Below are 16821 nucleotides of genomic sequence, written 5' to 3' on the forward strand. Positions count from 1 at the left end.
GGGAACAGGAGTATGGATACCTTTTTTCTTTATGCATTTCACTGTTTAAATTTGGTACTACTATAATGTGTTACAGGTTTCCAATGAGAAAATCAGTTATTTAAAACAGCCCAAATAAAAACAATTCTGTGGGATACCTGGAGTGTTCTGATTACCCTCTTCAATATGACCATATACCTCATATGTTTAAAACCAATTTTCTCCAGGTCTTAGCAGGAGAAAAAAGTTCCTGACTTCCAAGCACTGGGTAGTAGCCGAGCTTTCTTTAGCACTTTTGTTCTGTTTTTTGACCAAACTAGCTTTGTTCTCTTTCCCATCATAAAAAATGACATTATTTTCCCCTTACCAAATTCATTTCAGGTTCAAACAAGAATCAGTCTAGAAGTAGAGAGAAGGAAAGTGGGAACAGGGAGTGCCCACCTTGCCCACAGATACACAAAGAACAAACAGAAATCACTGCCTGCTTCCAGAAGACTCTCAGATCACCAATGTATCTCATGACCTCCTTCTCCCCACTTGTCTTCAGAACAGCCACTCGTAGAAGAGTTCTTAACTAGACTCTGTAATAGTTCCTGCATTTGAGCTGTAGAGGATTGAGGAGACACTTACGGATGTGAGGGACTGAGATGGAGGCCGTCTCCCTGTGGCTTTTGGTCGGCTTGTGGTGGGATGACTGAGTTTCTCAGTAGATGACACCACGGAGTCAAAACCTTCTAAGTCTAAAACAAAAGTAAAACAGATTTTTAAGAGTGAGGAAAGGTTCTCATGACATGCCAGATGCACCTCTTTCTCCTTAACAATCATCCTTTATGCCTGGATTACATTTCATCATTTATGAAGGCTGTTTATATCCTTTGGTTATTCAATAAACACAACTCAGACAGAATGAAGAATCATTTCCACCTCAGTTTAAAGAGCTAACAAGGAGGAGAGAGAAAGATGATTTTTCTTCCCCTCTTCCATACCTATATTCATAAATTCTGAAAAGCTACAGGAAGAGGAGTAAAGGAGGAATCCTCTTTATTCCACAAATTCAAGCTCATTTTGGTAGATAAAACATTCTTGCAGCCTCATCACAAAAAGTAGTCATCATGAGGTACAACATCCTTGGACAAGTGAATGTTGGTCATTGATTCCAAAAGACAAGAGAGGGCTAGCTCCTCTCTAGTTGTACTGCAGTACTCTGGCTGTCAGTTCTCACCCTGACATTAGACCATAAACTCTCTGGAGGTGGAGGCAAGCTTCCCCTTCTCCAGATAACTCACAGAGCCTGGCACCATTCTCTTTCCAGAGGCATCACTCAATGAAGGCATCATCTTTGGTCACCAGTATGCTTATTCACTCCATTATGATTGAGCAACTACTCCGTGCCACACGCACATGCACACGCACATGCACACACACACAGCTCAATACCAAGGCTACAACAGTGAGTACAGTGGACACAAGCCTTCCCTTAGAGACCTTTCATTTCTGTGACCGACGTCTGAGTCGAATGCAGAATTAATTATTCAGACAGATAATTACTGTACCTGGCATGTGACCAGGAGGAAGGCTTTGACTTTGCCATCCCCTTCAACAAATGATCAGGCCAAGTGGTTACCTAGATACGCAGAGTTTTAAGGATTTACAGATGAAGTGTAGATGCACATGTGATGCACAAAGGAAAGGCTGGCAGAAAGGGGCCAACCCTGGGACCCATTATTGTTTGTGACTGGGCAACACCATCTCTTTCTGACAAGTGTACTGTGTTTCATATGTTATACCAGGTACCGCCTTCCCAACCATGCCTCATTCTCCCTTTAATGTAGCCTCAGTTTGGTTTCAAGACAATGTGCCCAGCCTCTGATAACTCTCTGTTATTTCAGCCAATTTTAATCAGATATTCTTTATTTGCGCCTGAAAGCATCCTAATCCATAACTCCAAGTCTGTTGGCTCAGGACAGAAAAGAGAAAAGTTATGTGTTTTTTTTTTTTATGTCCTTGTTTTGGGGAGAGCTCTTTTGTTGGTGGTTAGAATAAGCGATCTCGCTGGGTGATGGCTTTATTCTATTAATGAGCAGTCAGGTGTTGTCTGAAAATTATTTCCTTTAGTGGAATATGCAAAACCAAGCACAAGTCACTGGTCAGGGCAAACCATTACATTACACCTGGGATTATAAAAAGTGACTTTATTCTAGAACCTGGTGAATGAATAATTAGTCAATGAACTCATATTATCAGGGCAAGGCAAGTATAATGAAAGGCTAAATATTTGCAGAAACAGCACAAAGAAAAATATCAACGGTGTTCAGAGGCCAAAGGGGAAGCCTGTCAAAACCCAGCACCGGAGTGAGGTGGCTCAAGGTTCCCCCACCCCACAAGCCTGCTCAGCAGGGCTCAGGGATGGGCCAAGACCCCCACTGCTAGGTGGACCTCTCCAGAGCTAGTTCACCGCCCTGACCCTCTCAGGGGCCTTCCCTTTAAGAAAACCTTATTTTCCTAAAAGGTTCCCTTCCTGACTACACCCCAGGACTCACCTCTACTAACTCCATGTTGTATGAAAAGGAAAGTCCCCATTACACACTGGGGTTGATTCCAAAAGCTACCATCTTACATTAGCATCCTTCCAATTAATTTTTTTAAGTCACCTTTTTCTCTGATTACAAAAGCAACATGTGCTCAATGTATAATTTAAGAAAATAAAATTTTAAAACAAAAGAAAGTCAATTATAATCTTACCACACTTGGACAACCACTATTAGCATTTCAGGATATGATCCTCCAGACCTTTTCTATAAATAGTCCAGTTTACACTACGTGTAGCATTGCATTCTGTTTATTTCATCAGCATAACATGCCACAACTCTAAAAATTTTTTCATAAATATTTTGATTGTTGTATAATCTTCTACTGCATTACAATTCATGCTTTATTGACTCAATCCCCTATTACTAGATAATTCATTTCTGTATCATTCCCCCCTGCTTTCTTTTTATTATAGAAAAGTGTCCACCAATACCCTTGCATGCACTCTGCATACAATAGGCTTAGCACGTTCTCTATGCAGCTCCCAAACAGGGAGCAGAGAACAAGGCCCAGGACAGGGAGGTCTGCTAGTGAGGAGGGCCGCTTGTGGAGGACAGGGGCCACAAAGAGGCCAGAGGAAGCCTGGGGGAAAGGAGAGAGGACACCACACTGAGGAGCAGCGGCTCAGCAGGAAGCCCGGGGAGCGGGTGAAGGAGAGGGCTGGGAATGGTTCCAGCCCACCAGACGGGGCTGAATGCCTTGGCTGCATGATACCAGGGCCTGAGAGGGACCACCTACATCCTGGTTCTGTCCAGGAAACAGAAGCAAGCTCTGGAGGCACAATCTGAACAGAGTAAGGTGATTACAAAACAAAGGCTAAGTGACTCTGGTTCTCCACCTTGGTTGCACAGTGGAACCACCCAGACAAGTAAAAAGACTCAGGCCTGGACCCCACCCGGGGACTGACTAAATTCACCTGGGCTGAATTCAGCTGGGCATGAGAAGGTTTTCAATCTCCCCATGTGATCTGAGCACGCAAGCAAGTAGAGGCCCTGCTCTGGCAGAGGACTTGACCAGGAAGAGGAGAGGAGAGGGAGTGAGGGACAGGCTGCTCCAGGGCCCGGTGGGTAGACAGACTGCCAGGCGGGCCAGTTGTCAGGAGCAAGGCTCATCAGCAGGGGGCCCTCCAATATCGGGCTTGGCAGGGCTGACCCGGTGGCAGGGGCCAACAGAGGTGCCAGAGCGGTTGATCAAAGTGGTGAATGAAGGCTTGGGTGATTGGTGACAGGTCAGAAGCAGTACAGCTGGACTGAGAAGGAGGCCTGCGAGGTGATCCAGCAAGCAGAGTGGGGTGGGAGAAGGTGTGGGAACTGGGTTGAATGGCCACAGGTGCCCTTGGGAATGAATGTGGTACATCCGATGGTGTGCAGGGACAGGCAAGTTTACACCTAGGAAACATCTGCCAGGCTCCAGGAGGACTCCATTTTTGCTCCCACTCACCCTCCTGAAATAATTATGTCTACCTGGGAGTTGAGGGTTTGCTGGCACGTGAGATGGTGGTCTGCCATAAATCACTCTTTCAAAATGGCTCTGAAATGTTTCTGCACTTACACCGTGAGCCCAGGAGGGCAGGAACTCATCACTGAGCTCTCGGTGTCTAGTACATTCCTGGAGAAAACATGCTTAATACTCTGCGAATGAAGGAACAAGCGAACAACCGAGCAAGCCAACGAATGGATGAACCAACCTCAAGAAAAAACCCTGATTCCAGGAGTGCAGCTTACAGAGGTGCCGTGCCCACCTCTGTAAGTGGGACATGGGGTAGCACCTCAGGGTGGAAGGCAGCATCTGTGCCGCAGCTGCAGAGCAAGCTTGGCTGGCCCGTTCCCCTTTACTGGCTGAGGTCTGCACTAAAAAGACCCGCACACACTGAAGCCTGGCTACACTTAGCCAGCGTCTCCATGACAGATGGCCAAGAAGACTGCCTCATCTGTCACTCAACAGGGTCAGAGTCCTGGGAGGGGGGGGGGGGCGGCTCTTCACTTCTTCATACATCTTCAGCTATGTTTAACTTTCTTCAGTTTGAGCTTATAAAAAGTACTTTTTGGAAACAAAAACAATACAAAACTGCCAGAAAGAAAAAAGACACACCAAGGATGAGGTCACTTGCTGAAAAGGGAACCTGAGATCCAAACTGCAATGCACTTCTGCTTTCTGACAGTAAAGGGAGAAACTCTTCAGTACTGTAACCCATCTTTTCGGCGGCACAGAGCACGCTCTCATGACTGCGACCATGGTAGCTGAGATTAAGGCAGAATTTCCATGACTAACCCATTGTGGTGCGAAGAAAATGTCCCAATTTTCATGGTGGTTTTGAAATGAATCAGGCTGAAACTTGATATGAGCTTTCTCAGCCTGGCTGGGAATTTTCCCTCTTAATAAAAAAAAAAAAGTTTTAATGCCTATAAGCCAATCCAAAACTATTGAACTGGCAAATGGTGGGTATTTTTTAAAAGTCAGTTTCATAAGGATGAGAGGTTCTTGGCTTCTGTGATACTTGGAAGGCGAGCCCTCTGCAGACATACGGGGATAATTCATGTTGGACACAGAGTCGGCTTGGAAAGGCCTCTGTCTCTTCATGCCACATGGAATTGCCCATTTTCCATGAATTTCAGTCACACCCTATTTAGTTCAATTAGACAATGTGGGCTCATTTTCCACGGATGGGAGGAACGATACCAGTGACCACAGGTGACCTAAAGCACATCCATTGAAAACACAGAGGAGAAATAGTCAAAAGTCTGAGACAAGCCAGCTGTCACCAAAGGAACTATTTGTGAGCTCTTATGTTTATTCATTGTGGCTCATTGCTCTGGACTCAAGAAAGAGCCCCAGAATGGAAGTTTCCTTCAGTTGAAGCCTGGCAACATCACTGCCTCCCAGTATCTCTGGAAGCCTTTCCTGCTCCTGCATGCCCCTGTCAAGGATCACTAATGTGGAGGAACTTCTTGCCTGAAAGCACTGTAATGGATTTCTTACTCTAAGCCCCATACTGCTCCACAGGCTGCCACCAGGGATATGGAAGTACAGTTCAGAGTACGTCCCTTCACTGCTTGAAGTTCTTCCCAAGTTCCCGTGAAATCCCAGTGCCTTTAGCTGGGCCAAGGTGCTCCTGGCATGGCCAGAATGCACCTCTCTCTCTGTCCCTAAGGCAACTTCCTTCCCTCCCTTTTCCTCCTTTCCCCTCAGGCCATCAAGACTTGATTCAGGCAACAGAGACCTTTTCCAAGAAGCCAGACTGCACCCTAAAGTCTGGCTTTAGTGTTCCCTTAGTTACCCATCACTCCAGTCTCAGCATTTAGCACCCCGAACTGACATTCCTTGTTGATTTATCCGTCTCCCGAATGAGCCCGGGTGGACACTACGGCTGTTATCTCTGTTTGTCCGAGGCCTCACATCAATCCTGGCTGGACTGATATTACTGAGTCATTAATAAACAACTTTCTGGGCTTCAGTTTTTCTACCTGAAAAAAAGAGAATTATTTGAGCTATCAGCTTTGGAGGGTTATTCTTTTGTAATGAGAGATTTTGTGAAAACTCTTTCAGATCACACAGGTAGAATTTTGTTTTCATACGGCATTAACGGGGTCGTGGGATTTGGAAACGAGATCTAAGAGTAAGGCTAAATGTTAATTTAAAAACCCCACTTTTTTAAAAATTAAGATTTAAGATGTGAAAACCCTAAACCCACAGGGTTGCAGGAAGGAAATCTCACCCTCCACGTAAATCATGTGATTAGTATGGAACATCTGTGCAGATTAAAAATATGGGCCCGTTTTTAGGGGTCAAATAAACACTTGTGTTAGCTGAGTCACCAACCGAAAAATCTCCATTTAAGCACTGATCAGCTTCTGCAGGAAAATAAGCCCTCCAAAATGCATAACAATCTAGCAAATTAGCTATCTTGTTTTCATTATAATCCAGGTGTGACGTTCGCAAGACACAAGCTGCTGAGAGTAAACAGGTTTGAGCTCCTGTTCACCCTACTACTCCATGCTTCACACATGTGTGCACATGTATCGCTCTCCAAAACCCACGCCCTGTAGGTGCCGCTCTGTTCCATAAAGGGAGACAGGGAAGATCAGAGGTTAGATCACTTGCTCAAGGTCATGACCAGAAAGTGACAGGGCCCACATTCAGATTCATGTCTGTGGAATTCTTTCCACTGTAGGGCATTGGACAGACAGTAGGAACACTTGACCTTACTTCTCATTCAACCAACGGTGAATTCTGAGACTTGTTTGTATATCAGGAACAAGAAAAGATACTAGGAAAAGTATTTTTTTTTTTGGTGAAAAAACCATTGTTTTTTTCAATGGCTCTGATGACAAATTGCTTTTTTCTATTTTATTCAAATATGTTTTAAAAGGAGAGAAAAAGAGGCTGGCTTCTTTAAGAAAATCTCTGGCAGAAAATGGAAGGAGTCAGGCAAGTTAACTGAGAATGTTTAGCTATTGAGTACAAAGTAATGTTTACATGGAAACTTAAGGCACTGGGATTTCATGGGAACTTGGGAAGAAGAACTTCAAGCAGCAAAGGAACATACCCAGATCTGCACTTTAACATCCCTGTTGGCAGCCTCCCTGTTGGCAGCCTGTGGAGTGGTATGGGGCTTATAATGAGGAATCACAAGAATAAGAGAGGGAGATAAGGATTTTATTTACTCATCTATTTAAACATTTATTAAGTACCTATTGTATGCCAGGCATAGTAATAATTTTGAGAATGAAAGTAATCATTCTAAATCAGCGCTCTCCATTAAAACTTGTGATTATCGCATCTTGCTACCCAATATGGCGGCCACTAGCCCCATGTGGCTAATGAGTGCATGGACTATGGTAAATTGTGATTATTTAAGTTGAATTAAATTTATATAGTCACTTGTGGCTAGTGGCAACAAAGCTCTCTATCACAACCCTACATTATGCTATTTCTTTTCATCCATGCTCAGTCTATTCACTGAGTGCATATTTACTGAGTGCAAACTATTAGCCAGTCTCTGGGCAAGGCATAGGGGCTACAAAGGTGGACAAAATAGCCATGGTCCCTGCCCCATGGAGCTTCAAGCCCTCTGAGACAGACAGACAGACACACACACACACACACACACACACACACACACACCTACACACACACACACAATTTATAAATTCTGTTAGCTACTATGGAAGAAAGGTAAAAAGATGAAATTAGCAATGATAGCATGGGGACCTAATATGGATCAGGGGAAGGAAGAGCGTGTCTCACTGAAGTCTAGCACTGAGAAGAGGTAAAATGCTTTATGCGATTGGTAGTAAGTCATGTGAAGTGGGGCAAAGCAACTTTTCATATCTTTATGCCTTTCAAAACTGCTCACTATAGGCCCAGACCAAATTTGCTATGCAAAAAGATTTAATAACTAATAATTTCTTTTTTTGGAAACAGTAGTTATGCTATTATTCACAAGAATGTAAATTGCACAACCATTTTGAGATGCCATTTATCAATACTATCCCAAAAGGTAAATGTGTATACCTTCAGATATTCCATTTCTATAAATTAACCTGTAGAAACATTTATATACATGTAAAATGATATAATTATGAGGCCAGTGGACTTCAGACTGTTTGCCAGCATACCTTCTAAAATAATTTTGAGGCCCTGGCCAGTAGGCTAAGCATTAGAGTGTCAGCCTGGTGTGTGGAAGTTCCAGGTTCAATTCCTGGTCAGGGCACACAGGAGAAGTGACCATCTGCTTCTCCACCCCTTCTCTTCCCCTTCTTTCTCTCTCTTTTTCTCTCTCTCTCATTCTCTCTCTCCTTTTCTCTCTCTTCCCCTCCTGCAGCCACGGCTTGAATGGTTCAAGCAAATTGGTCCTGGGCACTGAGGATGGCTCCATGGCCTTGCCTCAGGCACTGAAATAGCTCAGTTGCCGTGCAACAGAGCAGCTGCCCCAAATGGGTAAAGCATTGCCCTGTAAGGGGCTTTCCTGGTGAATCCCGGTTGGGGCACATGCAGGAGCCTGTCTCCCTGCCTCCCCACCTCCCCACCTTCCCAGCTCTCACTTAATTAAAAAAATAATAATTTTGAATACCCATGTACCCCCTCACACATCTTAAGCTGACATCTAAAATTTTGTACAAGTTTTAGTCACAAAGGATATAATTTGTTATAATCTAAATATTGATATTTTAAAATACAATTATTATATTGCTCTCTTAAATACATTAAATATGTATTTGAATACCACAACAACGGAACAAGTATATCAACCATTTGAAAAGATCATAAATAAGCTTTCCTTTAACAGTTGAAAATTTTGCGTCATTCCTTTCCTCTCTCTGAACTCATATTCTATTATACTTCCACTGCTGAATTTTAATCTAATTTAGTATATTTTGTCCTTTGTTAATTATTACCTTTTAATGCTATGAAATGCATATAAATTAAAATTAATGATTCTTTTTATTTCCTAAAATTATAAGACTCTAAGTATAAAAATTATTATTTTCTTCTGGATTGAGTTGTTATTATAATTATTATTAGTATACAAATGATCAAAACATATGTATACATACCCTACCACACATTTGATAATAATTTATAAGTATAAAAAGTAGAATTTTATTGGGTTCCCCCCCAAATACTTCATATATATTAGATTATTATTACTTAGCACAAGAATCAATTCTATTCCTATTTTTCATTTTATAGTTATAAGTGCCAAGAAATTTTGTTCACATAAATATGAGTAGATGGAAATGGGAAGAATTTTATCACAATGTCACTCAATTCTTTGAACTCCTTTCGAATTATATAACAAAACTCAGACAGTAGTCTAGCATCATCAAGAACTATTTTTAACAATCTATCAACGAACAACTCAGTAGGGACCTTCTTCAATTTTGCTGGAAGCAAAGAATTAGAAACCATCCGACTTGTAAATGGATTTTTTTGTCTAGCCAATAGAGACACTCAGATTCTCAATTCCAGCACCAATCTTAGAACGGTCTCTTAGTTTGCACCGGGGGTTTTGATACCCCTGGACTGGGCAACAGACTGGTTGTGCCATATAAAATAGGAGAGGGAGATTGGGAAGGGGAGCAGGAAGAGGAGAAGCAGCATGACACCCAGGCTCTCAGCAGATAAGTTTGAAGAAAGAGCACATAAGAAGATGAGCACTATTTGTGGCCTGAGAAGTTTCCATGGCCCTCGAAGTAGAGGTAACCCCAACGGCAGATCTCGGTCCTAGGTTGCTCTTTGCAGCCTTGCTCCTAGAGAACTGAATACGGTAGACTCATACTATAAAATATTATGTAGCCTTAAAAAGTATAAGGTTGAGCTATGTGACTTATGTGGAAAGATGGCAAGCATACATTATTTAGTTCAAAAGACAACAACGGATCAGAACCATATGTATAACATGATCACATTTTCAAAATATCCATCCATCCACCCAATCACAGAAAGATTTCTAAAAGTATGTATAAGAAATTAACCGTGATTATTTCAGAGGGAGGCTGAGATAAGTGATTGTACTTTCTAACTTTGCGTGTTCTTCTATTATTATTTTTTTAATTTTTTAATTTTTTTATATTTTTACAAAGTGAGAAGTGGGGGGCGGCAGACAGACATACTCCTGCAGGCGCCTGACTGGAATCCAACAGGCATGCCCACCAGGGGGCGATGCTCGGTTCATTTGGGGCGTTGCTCCGAAGCAACCAAAGCCATTCTAGTGCCTGAGGCAGTGGCCAGGGAGCCATCCTCAGTGCCCAGGCCAACTTTGCTCCCATGGAGCCTTGGCTGCAGGAGGGCAAGAGAAAGATAGAGATAAAGGAGACGAGGAAGGGTGGAGAAGCAGATGAGTGCTTCTCCTGTGTGTCCTGGCAGAAATCGAACCTGGGACTTCCGCACACCAGGCTGACGCTCTGCCACTGAGTCAACCGGCCAGGGCCCATTATTATTTTTTTAAGTAAGCACCTATTCCCTTTGTATTTGGGAAATTGGGAGAAGCTCTTTAAAGACACAACTGAATATATTGTATATGAAATGACTGATTTCAGATACAGCTATCAAAATCTTAGCTCATTTATGTTATGTGTTCAAGAACTTTCCTAATTTCTGCTAAGTATAGTCATGGTAAGAATAAAGGTCGATGCCTGGTGCTTCTTTCTATCTGAGCTGCAGATATACCAACTACTGAGCAGAAAATGCCTGTTTTGCGTCAGCCACATCATTCATTATATCCCAGTTTTACAACAATCCTCTAAGGTATGTGGGCATTACAAGCCCTGTAATATAGAAGAGGAAAGTGGATCTCAGAGTCACTCATCTTAGAACTTGCAGAGCTAGAATTCAAACCTAAGTGCACCTATCTAAGAACACAAGGTTTATCTGGTACACCATACCTTTTCCTCAGTGACCGTGTGGGATTATTTTGTCTATAAGGGTCTGCTCTGGGAACTCAAATTTATTTATGATGGCAAACAGCCTACCCTTTTACATTTCTCTATAAGAATTTGGGTGAAAAATCATAAGTTTTTTTAAAGGTGAATGAATATTTTTAAAACTTTATAAAATGTATGCCATAACTATTATACCCATAATTGTTAATAACTTAGACTTGTATATGGCCAGAAAATATTTCTTAAGCAAAAATTTTTAGCCCTGCCAGGTAGTTCAGTTGGTTAGAGCACAATCCTGATGTACTAAGGTTGCAGGGTTCGACCCCCAGTCAGGGCACATACAAGAATCAACCAATGAATGCATAAATAATTGGAACAAGAAATTGATGTTTCTCTCTCTCTCTTTCTCTCTCTCTCTCTCTCTCTCTTCCTCTCCTAAAAATCAATCAATAAATTAAAAAAAAAAAGTTTCAAACTTTAAGCCAAAGAAAACCTACATGAGAACTTCGGGCCAAATAATCAATTCAAGGTTAAACAAATTAAAAGAATAAAGGAAATTAAGGTAAAAAAACAAATAAAAGAATAAGCTATTTCATCTTTTTATTTTGTTGATTTTAGCGAGAGAGGAAGAGAGAGAGAGAGAGAGAGACATTGATCTGTTCCTGTATGTGCCCTGACCAGGGATTGAACCAGCAACCTCTGCATTTGGGGGTGATGCTCTAACCAACTGAGCTATCTGGCCAGGGCAAGCTATTTCATCTCAAAGAGGATTCAGAGGTTACCAAAAAGCAAGTTTTCTCAATGTCCAGACAAGTCAGATGAAAGAAACAGATTCAGACAAATAAGGCTGCAACGTTGACCTGGGCCCCTTTGATCATTTTCTCCAAGCTCCTGGTTTAAAGATACAAAACCCAAATTGAAAGAGGAGCAAGGCCAGGCCCAATGGTCTGTTACAGCGAGATGTGCGACAAGGCTGGGGATCCCTTCCTTTTAGGGAGCAAGTCGCTCAGGGCGTTCCACCTTAGTCAACAGCGCTCTACTTAAACAATGGAGGAGCAGTCTGACGCGCCGGCAATGTGAATATCCCCGTGAAACAACAGCACCCTAATGTCCAGAATTACAGGGAAGCCAGGGTTTATGCTGAGTACAAAACCTGCAGGGCGGATACCTGTCTGAAGCCCAGTGCGCTTTTTTCTGCACCAGGCGGGAGAGGACCAGGCACCTGCCGAACTGCTAGAAAGGCTGGTGGGCCCCATTCTCCAGCCCTGGGGGAAGGCAGAGGACAGAGGTATGGAGTACAGAAAGTGCCCTTAAAAATCTGACATTTCCATGAGTGATTTAAAAAATCACAAGCAACCGTATCTCTATAAAATTTAATCTGCTAATTGTACATTTCTGGGTAGTGAGTTTTGTCCAAGCATCAACACCTGCCCCTCAACATTTCTCCTTTCTCCCCACCCTCATCTCTGCAGAAAAGTGCCAGACCTGTGATTCTCAGACACCTCTTCGAGAACTGGTATGCATCCATGACAAAAGTTATCGCCTGTCATAAAGAGGAAAAGAAGGCCAGCATCGCCAAGTCTCTCAGTAAGTTCAATGTGTTCAATTTTTAAACTTGGTAATTATATCCCTTCTACCAGGTGATGACATTCATTTCTTAAAATGTGCTTAATTAGTGAAATAAAAACCAGCACTCCCTCACACTAAAAGCCTATTTTGTTTGGTAGATGAGTCTGTGAAATTCCAAAGATTATGAACAACCCCAGGGAGAGATGACTCAGGCCTGAGGAGGTAGCGAGCGTCACTGTAGGTCATCTCGAAGCTAAATAAAGAGGCTTCTTCTGGCTCTAAATCCAGGCTCCCTGTTCCCTTACACCTCATCCTAGCTTGTCACTAGCAGATCTAATAACCATCTAATGGGTCCCTTCATCCTCAGTCCTCATCACTCATTTAATGAATCAAAGGTAGGAGGAGGCTGAGAGGGCCAAGGCCTCTAGACCACACCTTAACAAGAGTCTGTGGCTAGAAGCTTTCTCCTTAATAAAGTGCAGTTTGTCTATAATGCTTTTTAGCATGACAAAGGGGCACTTGAGTATGGTTTTCTGGCAGGTGGAATATCCCTCTGGATATTTACAAGTCAAACGGAAGCCATAACTGAGCCCTGCCAATCTGAGCCACAGGGAATGGGTGGAGGGGGCACTGCAGGCCAAATAAATGCCATGTGCAATCAGAGCTGATTGTCACCTGTTCTCTTCCTGCCTCCACACTCATTCCCAGCTCAGAGGCCTCAGCTGAACACACTGTAGATGTAACAAGGTTACTACATAAGTCTCTTTGCTGTGCATAGACTACTTTAAACCTTCTGCATTTGTATTCTCAAAGCTATAAATATTCTCAGCATGTAGCAAAAGCAGAGATGCTCAAGCCATTGGGCTGAAGGAAGAATTCAAGGACCCTGACCACAGAGACACAGGCGATCAAACTCCCAGAGGAGGATATGCTATGCTACCTCTTCACACAGGCGAGTTTCTAGACTGGACCACAAATGCCAATGACTACTGAGCACTGTGAACCTCCCTAAGCCAAGGGCCATCTGAACTGAGCTTGCTACACACCTGAATGTCCCTCCGCTCCTCTCACCTGCCAGTTACTTTTCCACCAAGCAGGCTGATGGCTGTAGGTGGCTAAGGCAGCATGGCACTGTTCACTCTGTGTTTTAGAATAACCCATACTCCCAAGTACTCCCATGAAGTTATGCAACATTTGCCACTGTGTTCTCATTTTGATTTGTTTAATCTCCACCTGTATTTCTATAGTATTCATGAGACTTTTCCTACTGGCACTTTGAATGTTCATTGCTTTTGCACTTATTGGATGTGATGGGGTAAAAAATGTGTGCAGAACCCATCAAAACTAAGTACAAACCTAGCCAACACAATGGACTGCTAAAGGCCAGGATTGCCTTGAGGGGGCCCGAACAGGCAGAGGCGAGCACCTCGTTTTGGGTGTGGAACGATATCCGGGAAGGTCTGTCAGTGGACACCCCCAGTTTCCATCTGGGACCAGACTCTTAGAAGTACCGAGGATGGGTCTTGCCACCATCCCATCTCCTCAAGGACTGTGAGATGATTTTGAAACCAGTGCTGGTTGCCAGCTTGACCTCGTTCACTCAGCACAAACCTAGGCTGTGAGCCCTAACGGTCTAAGGTGAGAGAGGTCAGGAACCAGGGAAAGGGCACTGCAGGGAGAGAACTTCTGAATTAACCGGAGCCAAGACCCATCAATCAGAAGTTCAGCCTGTTTCACTTCCTTCATACAAAGCACTTACTCGATCTTAAGCACAATCTCTTCTGTTTTTTGTCATCATGCTTGAGAAATGGGTATGCTTCTCAAACAGTCCTGATATAAAATGAAGTCTGATCATGACTTGTGTCTCTGAGAATAGGATCCAAAGCTGTGTGCGCGCACACACACACACTTCACAGTCTCACCTGCAGAGTCAAGCCTAACATAACAGATGATGTCTTCCTGTCCTCTGCATGGGTAATGTCAGTCACGTTCCTGATCTCCAAGGCCATGTCTTAGGTCACTGGTAAAGAGATACTATCTGTAGGAGGGAGCTTTGGCCCTCCCATGGAAGTTCCCATGTCAGAGCGGCTAACCCCAGAGAGCTGAGATGCGGCGCTCAGTCACACACACAGTCAACCAGCAGCCCATCTGGAACACTCCAAATACCACTCCCGGGGGGCGTCTTTAAGTCACACAGCACACAGTATATGTTGTCCTATTAACCTGAGACTTTACTCAACTGACCTGAACTGCTACAAGGACCAAAGGGAAAATTTAAAATATAAAAAAAGGACAGAAAAACCAACACCCCAAAGCCAACTATAGAAGTCTTCCTTCCAAATCTGTTTGGGAACCCCATTTCTTATAGTAATAGGTAGAAATTTCAAACTATTTTACGAATTCAATCACTCAATTATAGAGATTTGGTGTCATAATAAAAATTTCGTGTTAATAGTAACTATTAAGTGGCTTCACATATGTCTTGAAAAGCTTCTGTATACTGAACACAAATTTATAAGATACCATTAATTAAATTTCATGTTTGTTGTCCTTTTATTTAATACTCATTTAAACACTCGATATTAAATCTTGGGAGAGAGTCTAATCCTAAATAAAACAGTCTTTTCATGTGAAAGCCAGACTCAAATAATTTCATTTTTTTCTAGAGCAAATAACTTGCCATAAACCTGAGGAAGAACGCTCTCAAATGTCATGAAGACTTTCTTGGTTGATGTTTAATTACTTCAAACATATTTATTTTTTTGTATATAAAGTCATCGGTTTCAAAAAAGCTCCAAAACCATTTTCTTTTTTTTTTTTTTAAAGTGAGAGGAGAGATAGACTCTCACATGTGCCCTGACCAGGATCCACCCAGCAACTCCCATCTGGGGCTGATGCTCAAATCAACTGAGCTATCCTCAGCACCAAGGGCTGAAGTTTGAACCAATTGAGCCACTGGTTGAGAGAGGGGAAGAGTGAGAGAAGGGGAAGAGGAAGGGGGAGAGGAAGGGGGAGAGGGAAGGGAAGAGAAGCAGATGGTTGCTTCTCCTGTGTGCTCTGACCAGGGATCGAATCCGGGATGTCTGCATGCTGGGCTGACGCTCTAACCACTGAGATACTGGCCAGAGCCTGACACCATTTTCAAACTGTGTTTTATAGAGATTCTCAGGAAATGAGAAGGGCCACTTCAGGACCACAAGGCTGCACAGTCCTTGGCCTCGCAGTTCTGAATTCACCATCAGATCCTTGACACTGGCCAGGCATTCTCAACCTCGGTGTTACTGACATTTGGGGTGAGACTGGTCTTTTTTGTAAGGCTGTCCTATGCACTGTGAGATGTTTTTCAGTGTCCCTGGTCTCTAAGTACCACCCCCACTCCCACCCCCAACCCCAAGTTGTGACAACCAGAACCGTCTTACAGACATCATCAAACATCCCCTGGGGAGAGTGGTTGAGAACCACCAATGTAGGCCAACTTCATGCACTGAAACATCTGGGTTCATGCGTCACAGAGACCTGATTCAAATCCAACTTTACTACTCAACAGCCAGTTAACCTTGCCCAAATTACCTGGCTTTTTCCTCCCTTGTCTCTTCCCTATAAAAATGAGAGTCATTACACCTCCTTTCCAGAGCTGGCGATGATGAGAAATACACAAAAGATTCAAGATGTCTAGGTGGCACCCTAGTCACTGGTAAGTTCCTTTTTATTCCTTTCCCTTGCCCGTTCCCACCGCTATTATTTCACCACTGTACCTCAGGACAATGGTAGAGGGCAGATGAAGAAAGGAAGTGTATGCCAGTAATTGTACTGGCGGAATAGTTCTTACACGAGGACATTACATACACAGCAACATTCTTTAGAAGCGATATCTGCAAACTGTACCTGGAAGAGGGCTAAGGATTCTACAGACATGTTCTACCTCCATACATTCTTAGAAAACACTCCTAAGCCTTCCAAACATTTTGTGAATATTCTATCACTACAGCTGTAATCATCATTATCAATATCCAGCTGGGCCTCAATTTAACAAGACTTTGTAAAACAATATCTCTATTTAACAGTTTAAGGGAACTTATTTCTACTATAAATGAATTCTTTCACAAGCTTTTGGAGAGCTTTCTTAAGACATCTAAAACATAATGCTATTTATAAAAGACTGGTTTTAGAGACAACTCAGAAACAGCAATATAATGGCTATTAGTCTGAATAAACACCGCCATTTTATACAGGGAGGCAAAGGGGCACTTCTAACCCCATACTTACAAATTAGTTGCATGTGTCTATCTTTTGTTTTTTT

The 16821-nt window shown here is 42.9% G+C and overlaps 1 protein-coding gene across 7 annotated transcripts in view; it reads right to left on the reverse strand.

Annotated features, from left to right (window-relative positions):
- Nucleotides 1-16821, reverse strand: part of SH3KBP1 (SH3 domain containing kinase binding protein 1) — a 442009-nt gene that overhangs the window by 15004 nt on the left and 410184 nt on the right. For all 7 annotated transcript variants that reach the window (XM_066357664.1, XM_066357661.1, XM_066357663.1 and 4 more), the window contains one exon: nt 610-719. In XM_066357664.1, the coding sequence (XP_066213761.1) occupies nt 610-719 (110 nt within the window). The remainder of the gene's footprint in view (nt 1-609; nt 720-16821) is intronic.

Source organism: Saccopteryx leptura, chromosome X, assembly GCF_036850995.1.
Source record: "Saccopteryx leptura isolate mSacLep1 chromosome X, mSacLep1_pri_phased_curated, whole genome shotgun sequence".
NCBI lineage: Eukaryota > Metazoa > Chordata > Mammalia > Chiroptera > Emballonuridae > Saccopteryx > Saccopteryx leptura.